Source organism: Mobula hypostoma, chromosome 5, assembly GCF_963921235.1.
Source record: "Mobula hypostoma chromosome 5, sMobHyp1.1, whole genome shotgun sequence".
Lineage (NCBI taxonomy): Eukaryota > Metazoa > Chordata > Chondrichthyes > Myliobatiformes > Myliobatidae > Mobula > Mobula hypostoma.
In genome coordinates, this window is record NC_086101.1 from 172480180 (window position 1) to 172493145 (window position 12966).

At 42.2% G+C, this 12966-nt stretch overlaps 1 protein-coding gene across 11 annotated transcripts in view; it reads right to left on the bottom strand.

Moving 5' to 3' along the window:
- Positions 1 to 12966, bottom strand: part of tenm3 (teneurin transmembrane protein 3) — a 2629382-nt gene that overhangs the window by 68102 nt on the left and 2548314 nt on the right. For all 11 annotated transcript variants that reach the window (XM_063049436.1, XM_063049434.1, XM_063049437.1 and 8 more), the window contains one exon: positions 8830 to 8973. In XM_063049436.1, the coding sequence (XP_062905506.1) occupies positions 8830 to 8973 (144 nt within the window). The remainder of the gene's footprint in view (positions 1 to 8829; positions 8974 to 12966) is intronic.

The window sequence follows — 12966 nt, forward strand, 5'->3', positions numbered from 1 at the left end:
GGTATGATTTGGCAGCTTCATAGCTTAAACATTACTGGGGAGAGCATTTCTGCCAAGAGTGCTTGCGCCGAGTGTTTCTTCTGAGAGCGCTTGCGTGAGATTTTTGCTACGGTGGACAGTGCAATGATTGCAGAAAAGAATTTCTACTTTATATAGGCTGTGTATTTATCATAACATTTCTGCTTTTACTATATGTTACTATTATTTTAGGTTTTATGTGTTATTTGGCATGATTTGGTAGGTTATTTTTTGGGTCTGCGAACGCTCACAAATTTTTCCTATATAAGTAAATGGTAATTGCTTCTTCACTTTACGACATTCCGGCTTACGAACCGTTTCATAGGAACGCTCTTCCTTCGGATGGCGGGGGAAACCGGTACTGATATTGGAGAGAAGATTCACAAGAATGATTCCAAGAATGAAAGGGTTACCGTATGAGGGACGTCTGGCAGCTCTTGGGCTGTATTCCCTGGAGTTCAGGAGAATGATGGGGGATCTCATAGAAACATTCCGAATATTACAAGGTCTGAACAGATTAGATATGGCAAAGTTATTTCCCATGGTAGGGGAGTCTAGGACAGGAAGGCACAACTTCAGGATTGAAGGACATCCATTTAGAAAAAAGATGTAGAGAAATTACTTTAGTCAGAGGGTGGTAAATCTGTGGAACTTGTTGCCACGAGTGGCTGTAGAGGCCAAGTCTTTGGGTGGATATAAGGCAGAAATAGATAGGTTCTTGATTAGCCAGGGCATCAAAGGGTATGTGGAGAAGGCAGGGGAGTTGGGATGACTGGAAGAACTGGATCAGCCATGATTGAATGGTGAAACAGGCTTGATGGGACGAATGGCCTACTTCTGCTCCTAAATTTTATGGTCTTAGATTTCAAGTTCCATTGCACAGGGGAACAAAACTGATAAATATTCCTTATTTTGCTTAAGATGCAGGACAAATCCAGTAGAAGATAGAACAGCACAGCACAGTACAGGACCTTCAGCCCATAATGTTCTGCCAACCTTTTAACCTACTCTAAGATCAATCAAGCCCTTCATTTCCACATAGGGCTTCATTTTAATTTCTCCAAGTGCCCATTTAAGAGTTTTTTTTCAATGTCCCGAATGCACTGGCCTTTACCACAACTCCTGGCTGTGTGCTCTGTGCACCTACCACTCTCTGTGCATCTCTTACACTATACCCCAATACTTCCCTCTAATCACCTTAAAATCATGACCCTTCATATTAGCCATTTAACTCCACCATGGACAGTCCCAAGCCTGGCTGCAAAAGGAAGAGGGTTGGGCTTGAGACTAGTAACCCCATCCTGTACAAACCCAGAGCTACAGAAATGCCAAGAGAAGCTCCAGAGATCTCATCCCTGGAAGAGAAAGGATCTTTGAAGATGGGCTACACCCAGTGATAACTTGAAAGACTGGCCTAGTACGGAGGACTCAGGCAAGCTGCTGTTGGCAGCCTATGCCCAAGCATAGAAGTGATGGGAAGAAGAGGAAGAGGAAGAGGAAGAATTAGAGACTTCCGCTCTCATAAAAGTCTCTGGCTGTCCGCACTATCATCTTATCATCTTGTACACCTCCTTCAAGTCATTTCTCGCCCTCTTTCATTCCAAAGAGAAAAGCCTCCATTCAACCTATCCTCATTAGATATACTCTCTAATCTAGGCAGCATCTTGGTAAAAATCCTCAGCAGTGTCTCTAAAGCTTCCACATATTTCCTATAATGAGGCGGCCAGAACTGAATACAACATTCCAAGTGTGATCTAACCAGGGTTTAATAGAGCTGCAATATTACCTCGTGGCTCTTGAACTCGTATACTTTGTATTGAATTATCATATTTCAATTGGTTCAATGCCAGGATATTGAGTAATTTGTTTAAAAGTAATGTTCTGGCATACTTCATAAAGTGGGAAAAAAACTTATAAATATTCATTATTCTGCTTAATTCAAGCCAAATGCATGAATTTATCTCATTGAACAACTGCAAAATGAGGTGTCTGCCAGAAGGCTTATTTGATAGCTCTCATGCAACTGATGGTTGTAAACTCAAGTTGTGATTCAGAAACTTAAGCACTGAACTCTAAGGCTGGCAGTTCAGTTCAAGTTCTTTGAATGAAGTGGTAAACCTATCTTCCTGTTAGGCATAAGAAGTTCCATAGCAGACAGACACACACAAAATTCTGGAAGAACTCAGGTCAGGCAGCATCTATGGAGGAGAATAAACGGTTGACGTCTAAGGCTGAGGCCCTTCATCAGGACTGAAAAGGAAGGGGGAAGAAGCTAGAATATGAAGCTGGGGGAGGGGAAGGAGTAAAAGCCAGAAGCTGAGAGATCAAGGTAGGTGAGGGGGAAGGTGGGTGGGTGGCGGGATGAAGTAAGAAGCTCGGAGATGATAGCTAGAAAAGATAAATAGCTGAAGGAGAAGGAATCTTATCAGCGAGGAGATGAACCATGGGGGAGGGGAAAGAGGAGGGGCACCGGGGGAGGTGACATGCAGGTGAGGAGAAGACAAGAGGTAAGAGGGGAGCCAGAGTGGGGAAGCGAAGAAGAGGGGAGGGGTTAGCCCCACTCCACAATCCCATCTCACCAGGCTGATATTTATCCCTTAATTATTATGATAGATAATTTGTTTACTCTCATGTTGTTGTTAAAGGGAGCTTGTTCAATATATATTGATTGCGATGTTACACACATGGCAACATTTATTGCTCTTCAAAAAAAGTACTTAATTCCAATAATGAGGGATCGGGATTACGAGGGCAGGAAAGAATGCAAGCCTTTTTTTCAAAAAGAAGCTATTAATGTGCATTTGCACAATTTAACTCTGCCGATTCTTAAACTTTTAACTGATCATTGTAAACTGAGCTGGGGGTGAGGTTGACTCACTGAAATAACTGAAAGGCTTGCTGGAATATTTCAGAGGGGAGTTCAGAATCAGCCACATGGGTTTGGGTCTGACGTCACAGAGTGAGCAAGGAGAGCAGCCCTTAAGGCTCTGAAAATGTTGTTTCACAAGAACCGTGTTGCTTTTTGTTTTCTATTACTGACCAGCCTTTCAACTTGTAGAGTGCAATTCCCCAGTTTCTGTTGTGGGAATTGATTGCATATCATGGGATTTTCAATCCAGTCTCAGTTTTGCATTGATTTAACCAGAATGTTTTTATAATGATTATTAAAACTTGGATTATATTCCCCTTCCAACTTTTCCAAAGAGTATTCCAAAAGCATAATACGGCAGATATGAGGTATTTTCAGCATTTTCTGTTTTCTCCCCCCAACCCCAAACCCATCCCCATGGTTATTTCCGACTGAGAGGGGTGAAGCTCAGTGAAAAATTCATATAAAACTGATCTTTTTCCATTCCACAGCAAAATTACATTCTCAAAATTGGTCTTCAACTTGCACATTTTTCTGACATGGGATTGTCCTTCCATGAATTCCGTTCTAGCAAAAAAATGTCATTATGAGAGTTTTCATCAGATCAGGATGAAGACCCACTCTCATCGTGACCTTTTTATGACAATTACAGGTGGGCAATAAATGTAACCAACAGTCACTAATTATTTGACCAATATTAGGAGCCCTCCTAGAGTACTGGGCGACTTCACTCCCGATGGCAAAGGCACAATTTCACTCATCCCTTAGCCAATTATTCAACTGAACTGCAACATTCCCACATTTGCCTACAGAAAGTTTGAAACAAATTCAGCATGAAGACTACATTGATGTGATCACTTACTGTGTCTAATTATTAGTTGTTACCAATTGGGTCACTATGATGTTGGTTAAGTACTAAAGTGCATACAGACTACTGCAAATGGGTCCAAATTAATTCTGATAGATGTAACATATATAGTTGTTACTGAGAATTGATTAAGTTAAAATATGTTTGTTAAATTTAGTAACTAATTTAATTCATTACCTAATCGAACGCAGCCATTTAGTAAATTATTAAATGGTGTCACATTGTATTATTTGTAAAGTGCATACAGTAGTTTATGGTGATGTGCAGTTTAAACTCTGCAGTTATTACAATGAAACTGGAATTTGCCCTTTCCAAAAGTTATAATGAAATACAACTGAAGTTCGTAGAAATTCTTGCATTTCATTCAGGATGCTGGCTTCCTGACGACACTCTAATTACCACACTCTGCTGATATTTTTTTTCTCAGATCAGTTCACACTGACCTGAGAAAAAATATCTGATAGCACATGTTAAAGATCTTGAATTCTGATGAAGACATGTCCAATCTGCTGCCACAACTCTGGTGAATGATTTGTGGAATCCACTGGAAATAACATCCAGATCCAGGGAGGAGGAGGAGAAGATGGCGGCGCGACGGCAGCGCGCGCGGCCTCTCTGGTGATGAATATCTGTTATGTGTCAAATAGGGAACCGTGCACAATTCTGATTTGATGGAGACAGACGTGAGAGTATGGAGGAACATCTGGAAAACTTCTGAAATGCCCGCTTCGCTGCCGCTGCTACTGTGTGGTAACCGGAATCTGCGGAGCAGAAGGCCCTGAAATCCTCGGCTTTGCGTGTTTCAGCGGCCAGGACGAGGTCGAAGGCGCTCGGGAGGCTGTATCAGAGCGGCTAGTTGGAGGCTCGAAGTTTTCGGACGGACAGACTCAGTGTCGGCTGTGGTCGGCTGCTTCCAAGGTATCGGCAAGTTGACGGTGCCTGGAGGTTTATGGCAGGGAGCTTCTCCCTTTTGCCGTCTGCTATCGGGGACTCAGGAGTCGATCGACTCGGGACTTTGAGACTATTTTTACAGTGCCCATGGTCTGTTCTTTATCAAATTATGGTATTGTTTTGCACTGCTGTAAGTATATGTTATAATTATGTGGTTCTGTCAGTGTTAGTCTTTGGCTTGTCCTGTTTTCTGTGATATCACTCCAGAGAAACATTGTATCATTTCTTAATGCATATATGCATTTCTAAATGACAATAAAAGAGGACTGAATGTTCTCATAATCTAATCTAATCTAAGTAACACTAATTTGCTAATATGAGGGGGCATAACTTTAAGATGATTGGAGGAAAGTATAGGAAGGATATCAGAGGTAAATATTTTTACACAGGGAGTGGTGGGTGCATAGAATACCTCTGCCAGGGTTGGTAGTAGTGTCAGATACATTAGGGGCATTTAAGTAACTCTTAGATAGGCATATGGATGACAGAAAAATGGAGGGCTATGTATGAGGCACAGGTTAGATTGATCTTAGAATGGGTTAAAAGGTAGGCATAACATCGTGGGCCAAAGTGCCTGTACTATACTGCTATCTGTTCTATATATGAACTGAGACCAAGGCCATGGGTCTACTCCAGCTGCTGAACTGAGACCAAGGCTGTAGCAGACATCCCACCTCTCCCGGAACTTCCGGGAGTCTCCCGCATATTAATAGTGGCTCCCTGATGGCCGCAAATTATATACAATGTCCCGGAAATTGATTTGTTTTGAGAGCGAGTGTGAGAGGACGCGCGAGAAAGAGCGAGAGAGTGAGCGCAAGAGCAAGAAAGCAAGCGTGAGAGTGACCGCGAGAGAGCGAGCGCGAGTGAGAGTGACCACGAATGAGAGACAGCGAGAGAGTTCCAAAAAAAGTCAGAGTAGCAGAGTATTCCAAAAAAAGAAAATATAAAACGTACGTCACCCCAGACTACCCTAAAGTGTACCCCTGCCTAATAGGGCTCAAAATAATGCCAGTGTTGCTCGCTGCACTGTTTGCAACAGTGACTTTTCTATTGCCCATGGTGGGTTAAGACTGTAAAAGACATGTTGAGCTGAGTTTAACAGGTGTCATTCGTTCATTAGCATAGCTAACGTTATTTAAACTAGCTGGCTGGCTGCTAAGGAGCTACTCTATTGCAGACATCACACCTCTCCCGGAAGCCTCCCGCAAATTGATGGTGCTACCTCCCTGAAATGAGTTTTTGCGGGGTGGGATGTCTGCTATAGGCCTACTGTGGCTGCTCCCGGCTCTGGTCCATGCATTCAATTTGGTTCACAATGCTGTTGCTTGCTTTTATTATCTGCATGATCTGTGGTTTTTTTTCTCTTTCTCTGCGCATTGGGTGTTGGTTCATTTCAGGCTTCTTGCTTTGTGGCTGCCTGTAAGCAGATGGACCGTAAAGCTGAATAATTTATGCAAACTTTGATAATAACTGTACTTTGAACTATTAGGAACAGAAGGAGGAGTAGGCCATTCAGTCCTATGTGCTTTCAATAAGTTCATGGTTGATCATTTTCCTCAGTACCACATCCCCACATTCAGCCCGTATAGAAACATAGAATAGTACAGCACAGTACAGGCCCTTCGGCCCACAATGTTGTGCTGACCCTCAAACCCTGCCTCCCATATAAGCCTCCAACTTAAATTCCTCCATATACCTGTCTAGTAGTCTCTTAAACTTCACTAGTGGATCTGCCTCCACCACTGACTCAGGCAGTGCATTCCACGCACCAACCAGTCTCTGAGTAAAAAACCTTCCTCTAATATCCCCCTTGAACTTCCCACCCCTTACCTTAAAGCCATGTCCTCTTGTACTGAGCAGTGGTGCCCTGGGGAAGAGGCGCTGGCTATGCAGTCTATCTATTCCTCTTATTATCTTGTACACCTCTATCCTTTGATTCCTTCCAATTTCCAAAAATCCATCACTCTGTTTTCAATATCCTCAGTCACTGAGTTTCCACTGGCTTTTAGGTGGAGAATTCCAAAGATTTGCTATCAGTGGCTAAAGAGATTTCTTCTCACCTTTGGCTTGAGTGGCTGATCTCTTATTTTGAGACCATTCCTGGCTTAAAAAATTAGCTTTATTTGTCACGCAGACAACAAAATATCAAAGCAGTCAGTGAAATGTATGTGTCTCCATACAAATGTCTCCACGCTGTCAGCACCAACAAAGCTTGTCCACAATTTACTAACCCTAACCGTACATCTTTGGAATGTGGGAGGAAATCTACACAGTGACGGGAAGTATGAACTCTTTACAGGCAGAGAAGGGAATTAAACTCTGATTTACAGTGATCACTGGCACTGTAAAGTGATTGCACTAACAGCTAGGCTACCATGCTGCCCCAGCCAGGGGAACAAGCAGGGGCACATAATGTTCCAGATGCCTTTTGACTAGGGCTCAGTACAAATTGAGCATGATATCTCAGTTCCTGTTCTCAAATCCTCATTCAGGAAAGGTGAACATAACACTTGTTTTCCTAGCTGCTTGCTTAACTTGCGTCTAAGTTTTCACTGTGTATGTGTACAAGGATGCCAAGATCCCTCAGAGCACAAAGCCTTCCAGAATATAAAAATATTCTATTCTGGCAAAGGTTATGACCTCACAGCTTTGAATATATTGATTTTCCCCATTCACTTGGAGTCACAGTTTCTGTGGCATGAAAACAGGCATTTGGCCTAACTCGTCCATGTCAATTGGCTGTGTTGCCTCGTGAGCTAAATCCATCTGCCTGTGTTTGGTCCACAGCCCTCCAAACCTCTCCTATCCATGTACTAATCTAGATGACTTTTAAATATTACACACGTACCTGCCTCAGGTAAATAATTTCAAATATGAACCAACCTTTGTGTGAAAATTTGCTCCAGGTGTCCCTTTCAAGCTTCTGGCCTCTGATGTTAAACCTCCAGCTTTCATGCTTAGCCTGTTTTAAGGAGGTGCAGAGACCCTGAAGTCTCTCTGCATCTCCTTTAAGCCAACATTGCTACCTGGCTTAGTAAAATGAATGCCACTGATGCTTACTGAAACCATTTCACTGTGAGTTGCAGCAATCATAAAAATTTGGAGCGAATAAGTAAATCAGCCATATTCTTGTAATGTTTACGTGCAATATAGCAAGTAGGGATGCGGTGACTATCCAAGCATGGTCATGCATCAATTCAATTTAAAATACGATTAATTACTCTGGGAATTTTATAAACATAATGAGCAATTTAATTCTTCACTGAATTACGTGCACTGGCATATCAGTACCACGTGTGCTCCTGTAAAAAAAAATTGTTATATTTTTTAAATGGAGAAAAATTCTGCACACTGGCAGAATACTTTTCTGAGGGTCCACTCTGGTGAATGGAATTGTAACGACATGGCCTCCTGATGAAGGGTCTCAGGCTGAAACGTCGACCGTTTACTCTTTTCCATAGGTGCCATTGGCCTGCTGAGCTCCTCCAGCATTTTGTGTGTCTTGCCAGTACTGAAAAAACTCATCAGGTCAGGCCATGTCTATGGGAAGAGAAACAGAGCTGACGTTTCAGATTGAAGTCCCTTTGTTCGAAATGGGAAGAAGAAGAAGGGCAGAATCTCTTGTGTTTATGAGAAAACGAAAGCAGCTTGTTACGGGAGGGTGGGGGAAAGGGGTGATGGCTCTGACAGGGTAAAACTGGCATGACTGATGGGATAAACTCTATACAAGGTTAACTTGTCACTGAGTTACCTGAGAGCAGTTAGAGAGTGAAAACCCTGGCAAAAGGATGTAGGGTTTGCAAAATGCAGAGAAGGAAGACAGGCCTGGCAGGTCAGCCTAACAACATCTTTCCTTCCAAGAGGGAAAAAAAATGAAAAAGAGGCGATAAAGAAACAACAAACAGGCAGATCCAGACGGGCAAATGATACAGAAAGAAATCAAGTTACCTGAATTTGTAAAATTTAATGTTTAGTACAATTATTTATCTTCCATTTCTTTTTTCAGATCAAGGTGCACAAAATCCTGTCTCGTTGCTCATGGTGCAATCGCTAATTGTTCCCTTTTTGTTTGAAATTGCAGCCAGGTAAACATCACATGCTTTTCATTGCTTAAAAGACTTACCATTTTGGACATCTAAAACATGGTGTATGTTAAGTGACCAGCCTCCCATGTTTGAAGAGTCTAATTCATAGCCCTGTAGAACAGCAGTTCTCTTCTCCCAGAGGATGAGGTCGAGGCAAGACTCATACTCATAGCCGACAGAAACTGTGTGGAAAGATAATATCATTACTGGGTGGCAAGAATGAATGTTTTCAATCAAAATTCATCAGGGTTAAAAGGAATATGACTACAAAAAACGGCAGAGAGTTGTGGACACAGCGCAGCACATCACAGAAACCAGCCTCTCCTCTGTCCATAATTCTTGCTGCCTCAGTAATCAAATACTGATCACAATCATAATCAAATGCCCGACCCACCCTGGACATTCTCTCTTGTCCCCTCTTTCCGATCAGGCAGAAGATACAAAAGTTTGCAAACATGCATTGCTAGGCTCAGGGGCACCTACTATCCCGCTGTTATCAGACTTTTGAACAGACTTCTTGTATGATGAAATGGAATATTGACCTCACAATCAAACTCGTTATGATTTTGCACTTTATCATGGTTTTTACACTTCACTCTTCATTGTTATTGTTTACGTTACCTCAGTGCACCATGTAAAGATTTGATCTGCGTCAACAGTATTCAAGACAAGCTTTTTTCACTGTGTCTTGGTACATGTGACAACAATAAATCAATACCACTGTCAAACAGGTCCCTTGGCCTAACTCATTCATGCCAACCATGATCCTAACAAGCTTGTGACACGCATCCATCTAAACAAGGGATTTCCCATGGACTCCTCAGTTAATGGCATGGGTCAATGGCGTAAAAAAGGTTGGGAACCCCTGATCTAAACCTTTCTAATCCATTTACTTATCCAAATGCCTTTTAAGTGTTTGTAGTTCTTCCATACAAAACTGGTGTGAGCCCAATTAGACAGGTAAAAGTGATTTGGATTCATCTATCACTTCTTGGCCAAAAGCAGGAGCATTTGTGAGGCTGTTGGCTGGTGTCAAGGAGTGACTAAATTCTACAGCACAGAAACAAGACTTCCAGCACACAACGTCCACGCCACTCATTGTACCTATCCACATCAATCTCATTTACCTGCATTAGGTCCATATTCTTCCAAACCTTGATAGTTCAAAAACATGGAAACCCAAAAAGAACCAAGCTAATATTACTGATGCTTGAAAGAGGAATGAAGTTACCTTAACTTGAAGAATTTAATATTGCGTCCATTGGGTTGCATCATGCCCAGAAGGAAGATGAGGTGCTGTTTCCCAAGCCTGTGTTGGGCCTCACTGTGACAGGGGTCCACAAACCAATAGGTCAGGGTGGGAGTAGGAGGGAGAATTACTGCAGACAACGTGCAGATCAAAGGCAGGTGTTCCATAAAGCAGTTACCAAATCTGCAGCTGATTTCTCCAATGCAGAGGAGGACAGCACTTTATAATCAACAGAAGTGGATATTAATTGGGCACTTCCTGGAAACCAGAGATCTATGAGACAGTAATCATCAGATCAGAAATGGAGAGGGGCAGTAACCTTAAATTCCTGGATGTCAGTATGTCAGAGGACCTTTCCTGGACCAATCATATAAATATAATTGCAAAGAAAGCACAACAGTGTCACTACTTCCTCAGGAGTCTGCGGAGATCTGGCATGACATCGAAAACCTTGGCAAACTTCTATAGATGTATGGTGGAAAGAGTGCCGACTGGCTGCATCACGTCCTGATATGGGAACACCAACGCCTTTGAGCGGAAAAACCCAACAAAAGGTAGTGGATTCAGCCCAGTACATCACAGGTAAAACCCTCCCAACCACTGAGCACATTTACATGAAACATTGCTGTAGAAAAGCAGCATCCATCACCAAGCCATGCTCTTTTCTCGCTGCTGCCATCAGGGAGAAGGTACAAATGCCTCAGAACTCACACCACCACGTTAAAGAACTGTTAGTATCCCTCAACCATCAGTCTCATGAACAAAAGGGGATAACTTCACTCACTTAAGAAATCCTTTATCTTGTTATTTCATGCTCATTATTTATTGCTATTTATTTAGATCTGCTTTTCCACAATTTGTTGCCCGTTGATCCTGTTTACAGTTACTGTTCTATAGATTTGCTAAGTCTGCCCGCAGAAAAAGAATCTCAGGGCGGTATGTGGTGACGTGTGTGTACCCTGACAATAAATTTTACTTTGACTTTGACTTTGAGATGGAATGTATTAGCACTCCAACTAGAGGCAGAAACTTTGAACATATGTAATTGCACACCTTGTGGACAGACGACTATAAAACATAGCACCAGAATTAGGCCATTTGGCTCATCAAGTCTGATTCACTATCCCTCTCAGCCTCAGTCTCCTGCCTTTTCCCTGTAACTTTTGACACCCTTACTTATCAAGAAGTTATCAACCTCCGCTTTAAATGACTTGGCCTCCACAGCTACCTGTGCAATTAATTCTACATATTTACCATCCTCCAGCTAAAGAAATTACTCCTCATCTCTATTCCAAAGGGATTTCCTTCCATTCTGAGGCCGAGACCCTGCCGCTACAGAAAATACTTATTTTTATTGCAGGCATGAGAATTTACAGACAAAAGGTTAGACCAGAGAAGATGGAGTAGTCTTAGGAACAAACAAGGTTTATGGGGATATTTGACGAAGATCTATAATATCGTGACTCATGTCAGACACGGTAAATAAGCATTTCCTGTTAGAGAATGATTCAAAGACCAGAGGACACAGATTTAATTTTTGAAGAAAAAGTGCGTTTGGGATGAGGAAACTCACTTTTCCATAGTGGTTATGATCTGAAACACACTGTCTATTAGGAAGTAGAGGCAATCAGCATTTTCAGAGGGGATTTGAACAGGCAGTTGAGAAAAAAAATAATTTGTAGGACTGCTGGAAGCACAGGGGCTATATATATATATTGTCCTGCAAAGAGCCAGCATGAATTGGATGGGTCATTTGGTTCCCTTGCTTTCCACAAAAACTCGTGTGTGTGTGTGTGTGTGTGTGTGTGCACGCGCGCGTGTGCAGCTTTTCATATTGTAATGCTGCACCTAATGTTTGCCTTCAGAAACTCTTTACAATTTTGGACTCTGCAGTTAAAGAACACTTAATTTAAAATGACTGTTTAAAAACAAGTCTCCTCAGAGACCTTGTGGAGACTTATTTCTTGTAGTTCGTGCCATTAATTAACATGAATGATAAAATCAACCCTTTTACTAAGCATCAGGTATTGCTGCTGGGATCTTGGGACCCTGATAATAGTATCTAGCTTGGCTCCTGCAAATCTGCTGAGCAGAACCAATCTCTTCAAACCAAGAGAGGGCAAGCTTGTGTTTTAGAGTGCGTGGGCTTAAATGCTTTCTGCCAAGGTGGAAGCAGGTGCATAATAAGTGGAGCCAGTACTGGTGGGAAGAGTAAGTCGGCCACCGTGTCCAGCAGAACTGGCTGTGGAGGTTATAAAGGAAAAATTCACTGAGTTTGAATCAGGCGAAGAGGAGCTTTATGCAGTGAGTTGATTGAAGGGTTCAAGATAATAAAGGGTTCTGGGGGTAGGTAGACAATTTTCAATGTTTGGTTGTCAGGGATTGAGACCAAGTTTCAAAAGTGTTGGTTTAAAAACAATTTAAATAGTTAAAAATACTTTAAAAAGACCAAGTCATTCGGGAGTGAAGTTAGGGAGCTCTGTTATGTTGAGAGGTTTGTAGAAATTATGAAATCCCCAGCTCAAATAAAACCTTATTAATAATTACTTTTAAATTTTGTTGAAAAAACTGTTAATGGGTATGGGGAAAATACTGTCCACGTCCACTATCCCATTAAGGATAACACTACGCCTGTGTGAATTCCTGCAGCATCTGGCAACCCTGTGAACGTTGTCTCGGGGCTGACGTCAGAACAGCATTCAAGAAGGTGAACCCCCACAAGGCATCAAACCCTGATGGTGTATTTGGCAGGTTCCTTCACTAGTCAACAAAAGCTTCAAAACCTAGGCCTTCAGACCTCCCTCCGCAACTGCACTCTTGACTTCCTCTGACCACTGTCAATGTGGATCTATAATTATGTCTCCTTCTTCGTTACAATCGATGCAGGCGCACCTTAAAGATCGTGCTTAGCCCACTGTTCTACTTT